Genomic DNA, 18,734 nt, shown 5'->3' on the forward strand with positions numbered 1-18,734 from the left:
TTGAGATTCAATTGCCATTCCCTGCACCATGCGTCAATTCGCTGCAGATCCTCCTGCATTTCAGTACAATTTTCCATTGTTACAACCTCTCGATATACCACAGCATCATCCGCAAAAAGCCTCAGTGAACTTCCGATGTCATACACAAGGTCATTTATGTATATTGTGAATAGCAACGGTCCTACGACACTCCCCTGCGGCACACCTGACATCACTCTTACTTCGCCCTTCTTAGCAATCGGTTTAGGTTCTCCAGAAGCAAATTTTAAATGTGTCGATTTCGTTCCATTAAGAAGTACGCGTTGAGTTGCGTGTGATAAGCGGTCCCGTTTCCACTCAAAAATCTGGTCCGATGCATTGTAAACTCTTACTTAGTTCAACATACCTCATTCTTAGGACATAGGTGTACGGTAACTTAGCACTCCATTGCGTCAGCCACACCTACGTCTCCTTGCTCATACGCTACGAAAACCATTGTCCGTTCCTTTCGCAATATCTGTTTCATTTTTAGGGAGGGCGGCTGAAGAGGGTGTGATTGGAGGGGGGTGGGGGTGGGTAGGATGTGGAAGGGCCCGGCCCTGGTGCTATCTTGTAACTTGTATCGTGCTGCCGAAATATGAGAACATGTTTATTTCTCGTGTCAAGAATGAATATTTGGCTCTGAAACAAAGCGAGCGCTGGTTTGAACTTACTGGCAGACTAAATTTGTTTATTGGAGTGCGATTGTAACACGGAACACGGATAGTGCTCTCTGCGCTATTCACGACCGGCACTTGTAGATTCAAATCTGTCCGCATCTTTCCTACTCGGCAAACTTCGTGAAACCTCTTCTCCGTACGTTACTGGATTGGCACTCTTGCAAGAAAAGCTAACTTGGAGAAATGACTTCCGCACCTAGACGGTTGTTTATATGATGAGCTTTGTATTTTTACGTAATTTGTGAGTGAGTTAATCAGATAGGTGCGTGTTCGATCTGGACGTCAGTAGAGTACCATCCCACGTCCACATTGACCACACTGCGTTCGTCGCATTGCCCAATAATGAACGGTAAAAGTTAGGCTACAGGGGCTGACCATCCTACTAACAAGTTTGAATATACACTCCTGGAAATGGAAAAAAGAACACATTGACACCGGTGTGTCAGACCCACCATACTTCCTCCGGACACTGCGAGAGGGCTGTACAAGCAATGATCACACGCACGGCACAGCGGACACACCAGGAACCGCGGTGTTGGCCGTCGAATGGCGCTAGCTGCGCAGCATTTGTGCACCGCCGCCGTCAGTGTCAGCCAGTTTGCCGTGGCATACGGAGCTCCATCGCAGTCTTTAACACTGGTAGCATGCCGCGACAGCGTGGACGTGAACCGTATGTGCAGTTGACGGACTTTGAGCGAGGGCGTATAGTGGGCATGCGGGAGGCCGGGTGGACGTACCGCCGAATTGCTCAACACGTGGGGCGTGAGGTCTCCACAGTACATCGATGTTGTCGCCAGTGGTCGGCGGAAGGTGCACGTGCCCGTCGACCAGGGCCGGACCGCAGCGACGCACGGATGCACGCCAAGACCGTAGGATCCTACGCAGTGCCGTAGGGGACCGCACCGCCACTTCCCAGCAAATTAGGGACACTGTTGCTCCTGGGGTATCGGCGAGGACCATTCGCAACCGTCTCCATGAAGCTGGGCTACGGTCCCGCACACCGTTAGGCCGTCTTCCGCTCACGCCCCAACATCGTGCAGCCCGCCTCCAGTGGTGTCGCGACAAGCGAGAATGGAGGGACGAATGGAGACGTGTCGTCTTCAGCGATGAGAGTCGCTTCTGCCTTGGTGCCAATGATGGTCGTATGCGTGTTTGGCGCCGTGCAGGAGAGCGCCACAATCAGGACTGTATACGACCGAGGCACACAGGGCCAACACCCGGCATCATGGTGTGGGGAGCGATCTCCTACACTGGCCGTACACCACTGGTGATCGTCGAGGGGACACTGAATAGTGCACGGTACATCCAAACCGTGATCGAACCCATCGTTCTACCATTCCTAGACCGGCAAGGGAACTTGCTGTTCCAACAGGACAATGCACGTCCACATGTATCCCGTGCCACCCAACGTGCTCTAGAAGGTGTAAGTCAACTACCCTGGCCAGCAAGATCTCCGGATCTGTCCCCCATTGAGCATGTTTGGGACTGGATGAAGCGTCGCCTCACGCGGTCTGCACGTCCAGCACGAACGCTGGTCCAACTGAGGCGCCAGGTGGAAATGGCATGGCAAGCCGTTCCACAGGACTACATCCAGCATCTCTACGATCGTCTCCATGGGAGAATAGCAGCCTGCATTGCTGCGAAAGGTGGATATACACTGTACTAGTGCCGACATTGTGCATGCTCTGTTGCCTGTGTCTATGTGCCTGAGGTTCTGTCAGTGTGATCATGTGATGTATCTGACCCTAGGAATGTGTCAATAAAGTTTCCCCTTCCTGGGACAATGAATTCACGGTGTTCTTATTTCAATTTCCAGGAGTGTAGTATCAACATGACAAGGGCTGTAAAGTGAATTATAGATATTGCTGGGAACTGGAATACTTACTTGTTAGATAATACATATCAACGTAAACAGAATAATACGCACAAGGCACTTCATTATTGCCCCTTTGCTTTATTCTTTGCATTGTTTCTAATTGCTTCAATGAAAATAATTTTCACTGTTGAATCAATTTCATTAAAAACGGTTTACAGGATGTCTATCTTCGTACTTAGGCGTATACAAAGTGTATGCATTTTATTTTTTAATACATTGTAAAACTTAAATAATTTTTCAGTTTGATATTTTCGTGGGAGGGCATTTGTGCAAAAAATATGAAATGTTAGAGCAGTTTTCGCGCTGTGACGATTCTAAAACAATCCATGAATAAGAATTCATGGAATGTACGTTTATGTAGATTGTATGGGGTATTAGTAGAAATCACAGTCGAGCGATGTCTGGTAGTGGTAGTATCATTGTACAGTTTCAATCCGTACTTAAAGCTTAAAAAGGTGAAGAAGAAAACCTTATAATGGTAAACGACAGTTTATTCCTGTTCCTAAGATCTCACGACTTCAAATGATTCACGCTATTTCATCCCTCCATTGACCATCGTTCGGTGTTGCTTGACACATTACTGCATTGGTAACACGTGCGTTGTACGGACAAACGTGTCGTGGTGTTCTCCACCGCATCGTACAACACCAAGCTGCCAGAAACATTTTCTTGTGCGGTGATTTACTCACTAGGTTACAGGCGATTGACAGTAATTTTACTCACTCATCCTTTGGTCTCCACCATTCACTAAGTTTTATGCGACCTCAGTGACACAGGAACCTTTGTGTTAATCCTCTGGACACATTCACGTAGACATCCTGATTCCACTGATACGTTAGCTATGGAAGCCTCAACAATAGACCTGCTCCCAAGACAAATCCCAGAATTTGACTAACAGACACCTATCAGATGCAATATCTTACAGAAAGGGGACAAAATTGCATGACCAATATATGTCCCAACGAACTCCAAACGATAAGCCTCCAACAGGAAGTGGAGAATGTCACTTCGAAACCCTCGGAGAGAAGCTGGGATTCCGCTCGCGCGCGCACGCGCACAAGCGCGCGCGCGCACACACACACACACACACACACACACACACACACACACACACACACACACACACACACACACACGAGAGAGAGAGAGAGAGAGAGAGAGAGAGAGAGAGAGAGAGAGAGAGAGAGAGAGAGAGAGGGGGGGGGGGGGAATAGGCACGACAACTCTTCACAGTGTATTTGCAGGGCGACTCAAGACACTCCGCCACATCGATAAAGCGTCAGCACCGCACTTGAAGTACAGCGCAGATCGCGTCTTGGCGAATCATTGCCACAGATCATAGTTGACGATGTGATGAAAGTAACTCGCATTTTTATGTTCCTTTGGGAAACTGGATATTAACAGGTAATTTAAAGCTCTCATTTTAGTGGACTCGCGGGGTAGAATCGGGTAGATGACACCTCCTGTTCATTTTCCCGCAGTCCTGATAAACTCCCAGATTTTACCTCCCTAACTTGAAATCTGTGATTGTTGTCCTTACTAGCCGGAAGACTTTGGATGATGTCTCCCACTTACGATACCCTCTTCTCGTGTGGATGCAGTAGGGGGAAGACTTGAAAACTACATAGAGTGGAAGGAACATTGAACGGTATTAATTTCATGGAAGGCCAATGGGGGGATTTGATTTATTTGGAGGATTCTAGGAACGTGTGGTTCATCTACAAAGAATACTGCATACAGGACACTTAAATAATCCATTCTTGAGCTCTGCTAGAGTGTTTGGGTTCCCCAGGCCCGATTACAGGTAGACATTGAAGCATTTAAGACGCGTTCTAGTAGATCTGTTAGCAGTAGGTTCAATCAACATGCGAGTATTACTCGAACGGGAATCCGTGGAGGAAAGAAGACGTTCTTTCAGCTCGCCACACTCCCCGTGCCCGTCAAATCGTCTGGTTTTTCCACTTAAGACAGGGTTCCCACAGAAGCGTACAACAAGCGACACAGCACGTCGCGGTGGATGATAATGAATGGCGTTTCTGAGGGACTCAACAGTGTCGGTGTTCGTCTCTTTGTCCTCATTAATCGATGCGCCAATACAAGTGTTTTGCGAGTAATATTGAACGTGACCGCGAAACACAATTGCGAAAGTTAGAGAACTTGCGTTTGCAACAGAATGCTAAACGATCCTACTGCCGCCAACGTACTTTGCGCATAAGGACCGTGAAGACAAAGTCAGAGAATTAGAACTTGTACGAAAGGTTATAGACAGTCGTTCATGACTCGCTCCGTTTACGAGTGGAACAGGAAAGGGAATGACCGATAGTAGCGGTACAAGGTACTCTCCGCCATGCGCCACTTGGTTGCTTGCGGAGTACGTTTGTAGATTTAGAATGGTTCAAATGGTTCTGAGCACCATGGGACTTAACTTCTGAGGTCATCAGTCCCTTAGAACTTAGAACTATTTAAACCTAACTAACCTAAGAATATCACATACATCCATGCCCGAGGCAGGATTCGTACCTGCAACCGTAGCGGTCGCGCGGTTCCAGACTGTAGCGCCTAGAACCGCTCGGCCACTCCGGCCGGCGTAGATGTAGAAAGAAATGTAGTTGCAGGATGCCACTTAAACCTCAGCCCTCATTCTGGAGAACCGTCTGGCCTCACACTTCCTTCCTTTCGCCGCTCTGCCTTCACCTGTGCATAGTCTTCGTTTAACGATACTGTCCGTTCACTGTTATCTGTAAGTCATTTCTTGACCCGACTCTACCCGTTTTACTCGGAAAACCCTTCTGAAGGCTCGTTGAGAATAGGATAAAGGAACGAATACCTACAGTGTTGAGTTCCTCAGTAACACCAATTATCGTCATCCATCGCAGTGTGTCCTATCGGTTGTTGCGTCCCATCATTGGTAACCCCGGCTGACTGGGAAGAACCAGCCGATTTGGCGGGCAGGGAAGTGTGGTGGGCGCAGTGGAAAGAGCAGTAGCCGCTAATGGAAAAGATCCAGTTAACGTTAAGCAGAGTGGCGCAGTTAAGCTTTTACGCTCGTCGCTGACCTAGGAGGCCACGGCGCGGCTCTTGCACTTAATTACGTCTCGCTGCGTCCGTCGCCCTGAGGGGCCTCCAGTAAGCCAGACCGGGGGCCGCGACCGTTGGCTGCCCGCTGCGCAGCCTCACTGTCAAACCGGATAGTCCCCACTCCTCTTTGTTTATAACCAGTAAACACTGTGGTCAGTGTAGCGCAGCTTCTTATAGCCTTCTGCGAAAATATTTCGATCGTCAGCATCCGAAGTTGGCCATCGCAGCGTACACCAGAGCGATGTAATGCGAACTTTGACCCGCTGTTCTGAGGCGCACAACAGTGGCGATCAGGTCACTCGCTTGTAGCAACACCATAGGGTTTTCAGAGTTCGCTTCCTGGGACAATTAATAAAACGGAGCTATACGGAGTTTTCAAAGCACTGGAGCAGGTATGAAAGCAACACAGCAGGAAGTTTTTCACCTGCTCTGACTGAGTTCCCTACAAGCTGTACAAAAGATGTACCAATTAGAAAAAATAATTCAGACTATCCACGATTTCCCACAGAAGATCCAAAAGCGAGACAAGGACGTGGTTTTCTGCTGTGTACATGGACACGTCGGGACGCAGGGAAACGACGCTGCGCAAGAATCATTCTAGTGATGGTGGTGTAATTCGGGGTGGCGTCCCCAGTGCGCCGAACACGTCGTCTCAGTAACTCCAACTAACTGTAATACTATTCATTCTTATTCTAACTATTCTGCGCAATGCAGTTTAAAGGGTCACTTTCGCGAATCACGATCATTGTCTCCCATTGCGGCGCAGGAGTTTGAAATGTGGGTCAAAGGTACCTAGAAACTTTCTCTGTAATAGTCACCTTCGGGCTGGGCGACACTTCGAACATCGTGTCGACACATGCGCAAAAAAAAAAAAAAAAAAAGCCAGAGCTCTGAAGTTGGTGAGAGGTGTACGGTGGGTTAGTGATGGCACATTGACGCCAAATCACACCACAGTTCTGCCAAACGCCACCGTGGACTTCAGCCCGACGCACAGTTCGTCACACCCCCCTCTTACCCACATTTCACCGCAATGCCCAGCATTGAAATCGTGTTGTTTTTTTTTATGGTCGGCCGAGGAAAACATTTCACACACACCGGCGCTCAGTATCAATACAGAAAAGCCTTAGGGGGCGGCATATGGGCATCAATGGAACCACGCTTTCCGTTGGAGCGTTGATTCACACGTACATCTTGCTAACACAACAACCATAAAACAAACAAACACAGACACCACATACTAAGACTGTAGTAATGAGGTAATGTCGCTTGGGAGGAGAAGGCTCGAAGAACTTTTATTCCGAGGCTCCTCCTTCCCAAGAACATACTGCATAGTGTTTAAAGTCTACTGCACACAAGCAGTAATGTATTGCTCGTCTTATTGTGTGCAGACAGAAGTATATTCTCTTCTCTATTCAAAGCTACGATCAATGAATTTTATATATCATAAATGTATTAAGTTATTTAAGGAGGAGGAGGAGGATATTAGTGTTTAACGTCCCGTCGACAACGAGGTCATTAGAGACGGAGCGCAAGCTCGTGTTAGGGAAGAATGGGGAAGGAAATCGGCCGTGCCCTTTCAAAGGAACCATCCCGGCATTTGCCAGAAGCGATTTAGGGAAATCACGGAAAACCTAAATCAGGATGGCCGGAGACGGGATTGAACCGTCGTCCTCCCGAATGCGAGTCCAGTGTGCTAACCACTGCGCCACCTCGCTCGGTGTTATTTAAGGAATAATGCATTCAAGTAGCAATTAACTACATTCTATTTCTACTGACAAGTTACAAACGTAGGTGTATTTCTCATGTAAAGCTAAAATTCATGTATTCCATGTATGAAGTGCTCAATCAACATTTAATCTGTATGATCTGTGTAAACATACATTAGCACAAACCATTTCAGATGAGAGTAGCTTGAGGTTGTACCGAGACCTTCGCATCTGAAATAGAAGTAGGCCATTATTAACCAACATGCTACTTACACTGTATTACACATCGAAATATAGCATATCACTTCCCTCTACATACTGCAAATAATTTTCACCACGCTCATTGTGTTACATTTTTTTCTTTAACATTTCCATTATGTAAATTATATTCTCATACTTAGGTAGTAACAAATTGTATGGAACCATTCTAACAATTGTGAAGCATTCAGTTCACTGTAACCTCAGAGAACTTTTTAATGATATAAAGAACATAATAGATAAAGAATTCTCTGAGGTTACAACGGTATACTAATAAGATTATAACAATGAAAAGTCTTTGCTGTTTGATTCAGAAGCATCCGACCCACCTTATATTTCAAGGCGGTGGGTCACTCTGTACTGTTAATAAAACAGATAATTAAATAAATAAATAAAATACATCAAATACATCTTGCTTTCGAAAACGACTGTTTGCAATACTTTGAGTAACAGGGCGACGTTCTTGACAACCTCTCACACTGCTGAGAACCCCGGCCGATGGATCCGTTCTGACACTGGTAGGTTACAACCGCATTGATCACGATCGCATCCTTTTTGACTGTAGGGAGACCGCAGTTTTTGCTCTGGTATACAGACAGGGTGTAATCACTGTGGAGCGTTCAAACCCATTCGACGGATTTTGAACGTGTATCCAAAGCAACAAAGGCTATTTATTCCGGTTTGTTTCGCACTTTGTTGTGGCGTGATCACGGGAAAATGCTACATTGACGCATGCTTATTCAGCCCGTGAATGAGCGAATAAAACGTCAAAGGGTACCTCGAAGGATCCTACCCGCCCCCACCTTCCCCCTCCGGCCTCCCACCCTTCCCCCTCCACCCCAGTTTCGGCATCACCCTTGGTGCCACCCCACAGTGGGCACTTTAAAAATGTACCTGTACAGAGACATCCAGTAACTGATGTTAGGGCATCTCTTTCGACACAGTGCAACAGCGCGCGCGGTTGTGGTTCGTCAGCGACCGACCCCATTCTACGAAACAGGGATTGATAATCTGATCTGCCAGCGGGATAAATGTCCCAGCGTGTTTGGAGATAACTTTGGAATGGAACCTTTCCATGGTCCCGTTGTGGTGGGTGTTCGGTTTTCATTTGACTGCCTTCATCTAATAATTTTAATCGTCTATGAGTCCCTTTAGGTTTGTGGCGGTGTATCAAAGTGAAAGGTAGAATAACGTCTCTGAGAGTCGGAGGAGGACTGTCAGATTAATTTCTTATATCTCTGCTGTATTTATATTATGTGAATACTGCGGTTCACATTGTAGACATGGGGAACTGTGCTCTACCATTTCACATCTAGTGCTGGCTTAATTTTGATGATGATATTTTTTTTTCATTTACTATTGTTTGAACCTGCCATTTGAAATTTAAGTCTGTCTTGAAAGTAAGAAGAAAACGTTTTTACTTTATCATGTACCCTGGCTGGCATTCCTCTCGGATGTTGGAGTAGTCATGTGGTACCCCGTTCCCCTCCCCATTTCTGTCCATGAATGTTTCGTTGTTGATATTTATTTAAATAAGTAATAAATAAGTACTAAAATGAATAAATATATTTACTTGTAAATAAATAGTTATTGGTGATTTGTTTAATATATAATACGGCTTTTCTGAATTTGTCTGGGACTGTGAGTAAAGAAAAGTGCATTAATAATGGAACAAACCTCGACCTCGAGCTACATTTCAGATAAGTCTGTTACCACCACTTTTGTTTCGTATTTACATTTGTTGGCTTCAGCAACTCACAACCAAGTTTCGTCTCTGGACGTAACCTAGATCATGGGCTACGCAACAAATCAGTCAGTCATTGCAACCAGGATTGTGATAAGAGGTGGTGGACGACACTGTCAGCCTCCAACTCAAATACAACTCCAGAAAACCTAAGTCTGGCTGGCTGGAGGTGTTTGGTGCGGTGCGTTGTGTTGTGAACATAAAATGATTGCATTCTAATATCCAGGTTTTTCAATAGCCTTGGAGTAGTAAAACCGTAAGCGTGGGATGTGACAATATTAAGCCTGCTCTTTCTAACTGATACCGCCCGAAAGACAAGTGCCTCATAGAAGACATTAATGGGATGATTTAGTAGTTATACCTATTCACACCTTACAAAGAAATGTGCCAACTTTCAGCGATACACTCTGTGCTATGGGCCTGCCTCGTCGTCGTCGTCGTCGTCGTCGTCGTCGAGTAGACTTGGCAGCTTGTTCTAAATCTTCACTTAAACCACCTGATTCTCTGCTGTCCCACGACTCAATCCATAATTGGTAATATGTTTAACAAATCTGCCTTTCCGCATCCTATTATGTTGTTTCCATGTAATTTACCTTTGCTCTTATACATCTGTATAAAGCGTATATATTAAGTTCATCTCTTACAATATTGTCTCGAGTTGATCTCTGAGGGTTACCGTTCTTAAGTCAGATTTTGAAATTTTGTCTATTCTTTTATAGTGATTGTTAAATAACAATATTATACTTGTCTCTTGTGATAAATTTCCATAGTCTTACTGGCAGAAGTTTGGTAACTTTTATTGTTCTCCTCATTTATACATCTGAAGACGATCTGTTCTCTTTGTTACAGGCCATCAGCATCAGCAAGGCTATCAACAATATGGAAACTCCAGTGAAGCAGAAACATGTGAGAAGTATCCTTTTTTTACGATAGAACTGTTTATTGGCGTTACCACAGTACCATGGATAGAAAATAGATTTTTCCTGTGTCTTGTTAGAAACGTAACTTCCATGAGTATGCTGAAGTTGTGCGATAAATGTCCGTTAGCGACCAGTTGCTGCCGGCCAGTTCATTTGAAGTGACTGCCGTAGCTTGTAAATCAGTACCACTGCTTATTTTTTATCCATACAATTTACAATATGATAAGAAAAAGATCAGTTGGATTTATAGCACATTCAAATATTTACTAACATTTCAGCCGCATATGCTTTTTCTTCACTACGTGAATGTTTTTAATTAACATTATAGAAAACCGTATTCAAGCAAATATAACTGAATAGACTTAATAATCATACACTGAAATGACAAAAGTCGTGTCGGACTTACTTTGCTTCGGCGTAGTGCAGCAACCCTATGTGACACGGACTGAACAACTCGTTGGAAGTCTCTGCGGAAATACCGAGCCATGCTGCCTTTATAGCCGTCCATAATTTCGAAAGTATTACCTGTGCAGGATTTTTTCACGAACTGACTTCTCGATTATGTCCCATAAATGTACAATGGGATTCATGTAGGGCGATATGAGTGATCAAATCATTCACTCGAAGTGTCGAGAATGTTCTTCAAACCAGTCAGGAACAATTGTGGCCCAATGACATGGCCCATTGTCACCCATAAAAATTCCTTCTATAGCGTCCCCAGTGAAATAATAAGAAAAGACTTAAAAAAACAGTATTTATAAAGAAGAGCCATTTAAAATTTGAATAATAAGTGGACACCAGCTGCTCAGGCGAACATACATTTTTCTCCGTGTTATAATAATTTCTCTGTGTAAGTTTCGAGGGCAAAGAAATATAACAAAATGATCTGAAGAGACGACAAGATACGCTCTTTTGTTAATTTTTTAGTCGTCTCCACTTCTTCTCTTGTCTTGGTTGTATGTAGACGGACACCTCGAGAGTGCTGGAAAATGTAAGCATATTTGCACTAATTAAGTGGATAATATATTGATTTAATATTATTGTTCACTTTTAATTAGTAAGAGGTGATACCGATTTCATGTCAGCCTTCCTTGAATTAACCTGCATTCGAGTAATTTACAGTGCAACAATCGCAGCGGCCGATGCAGCCAACGATGCCATTACGTTGCAATATTAACTTATAAAAATTAGCGGAAGCGGAAAACTCGCCCGCTTTCAACATAATATACATTTGTCTCCATAGCCGCCCGACGTTGCAGAAAATACGTAGCTTTAAGATACTTATTTTCAGTACAACAGCTGAGAGCCAGAGCCAGGACTCCGACTACAATGCAATGGTTAACGGAGGTAAGAAAAAATTCTCTCGCGCGTGTGTGGGCCGCAGTTGTGATTAATAACTAAAGATTTTTTGCTGTAAATTGAACTGAGTGGCCGAGGAAATTAATATGAAAAGTTTATTCCATTGTTCAACTTCTATGCTCATGTTTTAAGATTCAGCAAGTCTAACGTTTATTAACATAACAAATGATTTCCACTGAGGATTAATATTGTTAAAAAAGAGAACTTCCCAAAAGCATGTAATTGTAAATCAAAGCCGGCCGAAGTGGCCGAGCGGTTCTAGGCGCTGAAGTCTGGAACCGCGCGACCACTACAGTCGCAGGTTCGAATCCTGCCTCGGGCATGGATGTGTGTGATGTCCTCAGGTTAGTTAGATTTAAGTAGTTCTAAGTTCTAGGGGACTGATGACCTCGAAGTCCGATTGTGCTCAGAGCCATTTTGTAAACCAAAATTGAAAGAAATATCATTTTTATTAAGGCCCACCACGTAAGTCGGTAACAATCACCATTACCAATCAATTTCATTAGTAAATAATAAATTACGACGGCCGACGGACGCGAGGCATCGCTGTTTGGCTACATGAAGCTTTTGAATGGCTGCAGCTGGTCTCCAAGTAGCCGAACATAACCATTTCCAGTCAATGATCGGTTCAGTTGGACCAGAGGACCCTCATCATTATGGAGCCAACACCTGTTTGCACAGTGCCTTGTAGACAACTTGGGTCCACAGCTTCGTGGGCTCTGTGCCACTCTCGAACGCTACCAACAGCTCTTGCCAATCGAAATACGGATCAGGCCACGGTTTTCCCGTCGCCAAGGATTCAACCGATATGGTCACGAGCCCAGGAGAGGTGCTGCAGGCAGTGTCGTGCAGTGTCGTTTAGTGGCATAGCCCATTGACGCCGAATTTTGCCGCACTGTTCTAACGGACACGTCCGACGCACGTCTGGCATTGATGTCTGCGTTTATTTCAGACAGTGTTGATTGCCTGTTTGCACTGGCAATTCTACGCAAACGCCGCTGCTCTCGGTGGTTAATTGAAGGCCATCGGCCACCGCGTTGTCCTTGGTGAGAGATAATGCCTGAAATTGGTATTCTTAGCACACTCTTGACTCTGTGGATCTCGGAGTACTGAATTGCCTTATGATTTCCGAAATGGCGTGCACCATGCTTCTAGCTCCAACTGCCGTTCCGCGTTCAAAGTTCGGCAGTTCCCGTCGTGCGGCTATAATCACGTTGGAAACCTATTCACATGTGAATAATCTGGGTGCAAATGACAGCTCCGCCAATGCACTGCCCTTTTGTACCTCTTGTACCCGAAACAACCGTCATCTGTACATGTTCATATCGCTATACCATGTCTTTTGTCACCTCAGTGTATATTACCACGATACACTACTAGTACTGTGAAATTGTCACTGCATCTCCAAGTCCTGTTCATTGCACGTACAATAATCGTTACCGTGTCAGAATGGATTTTTTATTTTGTAGCAGGATGAATGAGGTGTAAAGGCCTGAGTAACAGTACAGTGACAGTCGTACTCTGTAAACCACTGTGATGCGCGTGGTAGGTGATAGTTCCCATCAAGAGCACCCATGCAGTAGTTTGTGGGGGAAACGGGCGGGCGGGGGGAGGGGGGGGGCGCAAGACCTGAGAGAATAGGCGCACTTGCTTCCCATTGTAAAAGGACGTAGCCAAAGAGGGGGTCATTAAAGTCCGGACCCTCACCTTCCTTCACCGAATTAAAATTACATACGACCTAGCTGCCGTGTACTGAAACTTTTAAACTAAAAGATATCTTGATTTTCTATCATACGATGAAAAAGGAATACGCAGTATTGATACTCAACAAGGCGAATGATAGTTTAAATCTATCTCTCTGTCGATAGAACTACAGGCTATTGTCCATCCCAGCCAAGACCAACTACTGTACTTTGGTCGCCTTCCTTTAGCTGATTGTTGGGTTTTATTAATCAGTTCAGTTTGCATTTGCAGTTGAATTTAATTAAGTACCATAGTTTCTGTGTTGTGTGCTGTTGTGACAGTTTCTAATTCTGGATAAGTTTGTAGCAGGAGAGAAGCAGTAGACCGATCTAGATTCGTCCGTCCACTAGCGAATGTTGAGTATCGATATTGCGTATTCCTTTTTCGTCGTATGATAACAAATCAAGATATATTTTAGTTTAATAGTTTCAGTACACGGCAGCTAGGTCGAATGTAATTTCATTTCGGTGAAGGAAGGTGTGGGTCCGGACCTTCATGACCCCTCTTTGGCTACGTCCTTGTACTCTAAAACGTATTTACGCTCTTCTAATACTATAATATTGAAGCCAGGAATTTCATAAACAGTTAACTTTTAAAATATGCGTGCATTCAAGCACTGTCAAATGACCAAACATGCGCTTGTTGGTTGACTGAGTCAACCAGAGTTCACTTTTTGGCTCTGAATTCTAATTACTCATTGTTGGACTGCTGGCGGTTCCACCTGTGACCAAATTGTACATCTCTTAGTCATCTGTATTGTTGCTAAAGTTGTAGGGAGAAGGCGTTAGGAATAATTGCAGCTTATTCTTGTTCGCGCTCTGTTGAATGTGCAGAGTCAACCACGCGGCCACTAATGTAATTAATTTTTTTATTAATTATTTATACCATCGTTTTTATGAGTTGAAAATCTTTCATTATCAAATGAGTTTCATTTTTGAGTGTAATTTTAGGGCTTGTTTAAAAAAAAAGGATTACCAAAGGACGAAATTGAAAAGCTAAATGACAATTCCGACGAGAGAGAGTATTCTGAATTTGACTTGTCCGACGGGGAGGAAGAACAAATACGAGACTACGATCACAACAGTGAAGGAGAAATAGAAGCGAATGCTTTAAAGAGAAATGAACATAAATGGAAGTGCAACGTCATGAAAAAGATGAATGAAATTACAATTAAACCCAGACCATTAGCTGCTTACAGGCGTTGATAAATATCAACGGGGACAGTGGAAAGTGTGTGCCCCGACCGAGACTCTAACCCGGGATCTCCTGCTTACTTGGCAGACGCTGTATCTGATTGAGCCATAGAGGGGGAAGAGGATAGTGCGACTTCAGGGACTTAGCTTTGGCACCCGTGAGACACACACTTCCCTCTTACTGTCTACGCACTACCTTTGTAGCGCCCCTGGCCGCTACACTCATTACTCGCGGCAGTCAGTCTTCCGATTCCCGTAAGAGTTTGAGCAATGTGAGTGCATACGCACTGAAGATAATCATTGGCCGGTAAGCCTTATCTGTATGAAGATGGTGATGCTGACGATATTTTGGTTTGTGGGTCTTTCTTTGGTAAATAAGGTAAAATTAAGTGGTCCAAGGAAAGTGTTATAGCCAAAACAGCAAAAATCCACTCAAAAAATGTAATAGAAATCTTTCATGGTCCAAAGAGGTCTACTAAGGTCATTACACAGGAAGTGACAGCGTTCAGCAGTGTTGTTATTGACAACATGATTGATTCACTCGTGGAATACACCAACTTGCGAATTAGAAACCTAATATCACAAAGCAAGCATTCTAGAGAGAGGGATGTAAAGGAGACTTGGAGGAAAGAGATTTGTGCTCTTATTGGAACTTTTGATTGGCTTGAAGGGTGGAAATAAGACAAAAGTTGAACAGCTTTGGAGTAGTAATGGCACACTCTGGTATGATTATTCTGAAAGCTTGTATGTCACGCAGATGGGTCTTATGTCTCCTCAGAAGTGAGAGGTTTGATGACAAAGTGTCAAGAACGCAGAAACGTGAGAAAGATAAATTAGCAGCGATCAGACCACATTTGGAACAATTTGTTACAAATTTTAAGGAAAGCTATAATTTGGGGGAGTTTGCAACCGTAGATGAGATGCTGATACCTTTTAGAGGAAGATGTTCGTTCGTTCAGTACGTACAAACCACCCAAGTATGGTTTGAAATTCTTTGCTATTTGCGATCCCAAAACAGTCTACACCACATCACTTAGGTTATGTTGTGGAACACAACCAAATGGCTCGTACAAGGTATCAAATAAACCATACGATATTGTACATTGACTAATTGAAACTTGAAACGGATCCAATCGGAATACTGTTTTTGATAATTGGTACACTAGTTATCCCTGGCAATGTCACTTATATAGAATCACATCACTTGGTGGTTAGGGGGGGGGGGGGGAGATAGAGAGAGAAAGCTACAATTCCTTCGAAATTGTTACTCCTGAAATCCAGGAACATTGGGTCATCACTCTTTGGATACCATAAAGAAATCGCAATGGTGTCATATGTGCCCAAAAAAAAAAGTGTTGATCTGCTTAGGACCATACACATTGAACGCACAATTTAACGAAATGCCAGAGTTGGTCACTTACTATAGGCCTCAACCACTTCCTTCTGAATTCCTTTCTTCCTGAACATACGTCAATTCCCTTAAGGATGCAGCCTCTCTGCTTAAACGAGAACAGGTACATCGAAGGCAAGCCTAACATCTCCTTGGTTACATCCGGCGCTGGAAGCCATAAGATAAATAAATAATAGTTCCAATTCTCCTCATTTAGATCCATGCGTTTGTCCGCCGCAAAATTCTTTGACGCTGAAAGTGACCTTTCCACATTGAAAGAGATGATGGATGCATACTTAAATCAGAAAATTTGGGGAAGTGTAAGGTTGAATAATTCCAGATCTTGTGCATTTTCGCCAACAAGAATTGTTCTAGTTTCTCTATTCCAGCAGCGCTGTCTGTAATAATCACGGTGTCGAACAAAATTCGCGCTCGTCCGTCCTCGATCACTTCCTCATCTCGAATCCAAATTTTAAGAAAAGTGTAAAATGGCCTTAAGATTGGAGCGTTACTGCTTCTTAGTGGTTTGTCAAAATACAGCAATCCTAAGCAAAGAGGTAATATCTCTGCTTTGTGAAAATTTCGAGATCATTGTCGAATAAAATGTTTTGTCTTTCTTCATGGAAATTTTGGGACTATATGGAAAACATGAGTCGTTTTAAGTTCCTACTTCAGAAATCATGCATTAGGATCTCTTACTCATTGCGTACGGAATGCGGGAAGTAGGATACTTAGAAGCCATTAATATTTTTAGAGATTCATCATTTAATACTGATTCGTAAAATTTTGTTCGTATGATTTGGTGGGCTGTATAGTTGGCAAATCCGTTTGTTACGTAGTAGAGCAACGAACGATGCTGGGTGAGTTTAGGTCATATTAAACTAGCATACTTCTTTGTCAGAGTTATGTGTCAAATATTTATGTCAAAGAAATTTGACAGCGTAATAGGGAATTTTGTCAAATCTCGCCTTTCGTTCAAAGAAATATTGACCAATCTAGGGCCTCACCGTAGATTTGAGTATCAAAGTCGTTCGTCTTGAGTTAACTGAGAAATTTAACCACTAGGAGCGCTGGTACCGCTACATCTATTTGACGTCTCTGTAGTGTGTTCGTAAACATGACTTCACCGTTTCGTTGGTGTGTTGCTTCGACTCTCTTTTAATTACCTTTCTTCGATTGGGATGAGCAAGGGGCACAACACATGCTATCAATCGTGTGCTGATTGGCAGGTAGAACATGGCTGCAGGCGACTTCATATCCACTATTACACCTACATCTGGAAACATTCAATCAGCTTTTCAGGAAGCTGGGATGGAGGAGGTGGTCACACTCTAAAATATTTTTTTTCTTAGCTTTCCATTCTACTGTGTCTATTTTTGAACTCTGGCTGCCACAACTTAAAAAGTGCTTCATTGGTTTCGTACTTTTTATTAATTTTGCAATTGTTGGAACACTATTAATTAAATTATTCAAAAATAGTATACTAAACATTTATTTTCCTTTACATATTTCTCCTGCAATGCTTTATAGATCGCTGCTTAAGTTTCTGGAACTATTTTGGTTGATGTGCACTGTGATATTCGAGTGGTGTATTGTAAACCAGAGTAGCTCTCTTCTGTATCAAGAAATCGTATTTTTATGATGAGCCTGTCATCTATACAGAATTTCTCAAGCGAGTATTCTGTTTCGTAAAATGAGAAGCCACTTTACCCAGCAAACACTGAAATGCACTCTCATCCTTTCGTAAGTAATTTATGTAAGATTTGACGTCCTCTGCTTGTAGCTGTCGTAACAAATTTTGCTGAATGCTTTTATTATCTCGACATAAAACTCGAGACTTCACCCTTGTACGTTGCCCTTTTTGCGCCCTTCTCTTCGAAATGCACACACAATAAAATTGTGGTACAAGCAACTGCAACTCGTAACAAGAAGTTGTTGTTGTACGCAGTCTTGAACTTTGACGATAAATATGATGAGTGTGTCATTCCCCTTATAGCGTAACGTCAAAAGAAATCTTTCAATAAGAGTTGGGGTGGTTACTGAAAGCTTCATGTCTTGCTCCCTTTAACAGCCAAACATGTTACATTTACGTCTCTGTTCAGTGCTTCGTTTTAAGCCTAATGTGCAGTTGTCGCTGTTTCTTTAGACCTGCTTTACAGATGCTGTTTCACCACAAAACGTTGTACTAGGTTCATATCCATTCAGTGTATGCTGAATTATTTTTATTAACTTGAGAAACAGTTCCTTTACATTCTCAAGCCCAGGTCTAAAGTTTTCGATTTCTTTCTTGAAATTTGATACTACTGCCTCTTTACCTATTTAATTGAACATGTAAATCATTCTGCTTGTTATAGTTAATCATTTTCCTTTCGTAATCATTGTTTCTACGACCACCCCACTGTCACTGATAAGTTTTGTCGTGGACATCCTAAAAGGGACCAGGTCCCTTTTTTTTGCCATTAGGTCTAATGTATTTCCTTCATGAGTGGGCTTGCAAACTGCTGTTCTAAGTAGTTTTCAAAAAAGCATTTAATATTGTTTCACAGAATGTCTTGTCACACGCACCACTTACGAACCTGTAATTATCCCAGTTGATTGGGAAATAACTTGAGATTCCTGCAGTGATGACGGCCTGCCTCGCAACAGCGAAAAAAAGTCATCGCGGCAGGGAAGAACTAAGCATTGTGGGTATTATTGGTATTCTCGCATAACACGCCTTAAGAGACTCGCCCAGATAAATATTCACATCAGTATATGTCATGGCCCTGT

General features: G+C 43.4%; 1 protein-coding gene across 3 annotated transcripts in view; it reads left to right on the forward strand.

The window, feature by feature from the left end:
* Positions 1-18,734, forward strand: part of LOC126461861 (huntingtin-interacting protein 1) — a 538,678-nt gene that overhangs the window by 411,674 nt on the left and 108,270 nt on the right. For all 3 annotated transcript variants that reach the window (XR_007585951.1, XR_007585952.1, XM_050096029.1), the window contains exon 2: positions 10,210-10,273. Coding sequence is in view for 1 of the 3 variants with exons in the window: in XM_050096029.1 (XP_049951986.1) it covers positions 10,210-10,273 (64 nt within the window). In the remaining 2 variants the exon portion in view is untranslated. The remainder of the gene's footprint in view (positions 1-10,209; positions 10,274-18,734) is intronic.

Source organism: Schistocerca serialis, chromosome 1 (assembly GCF_023864345.2).
Source record: "Schistocerca serialis cubense isolate TAMUIC-IGC-003099 chromosome 1, iqSchSeri2.2, whole genome shotgun sequence".
Lineage (NCBI taxonomy): Eukaryota > Metazoa > Arthropoda > Insecta > Orthoptera > Acrididae > Schistocerca > Schistocerca serialis.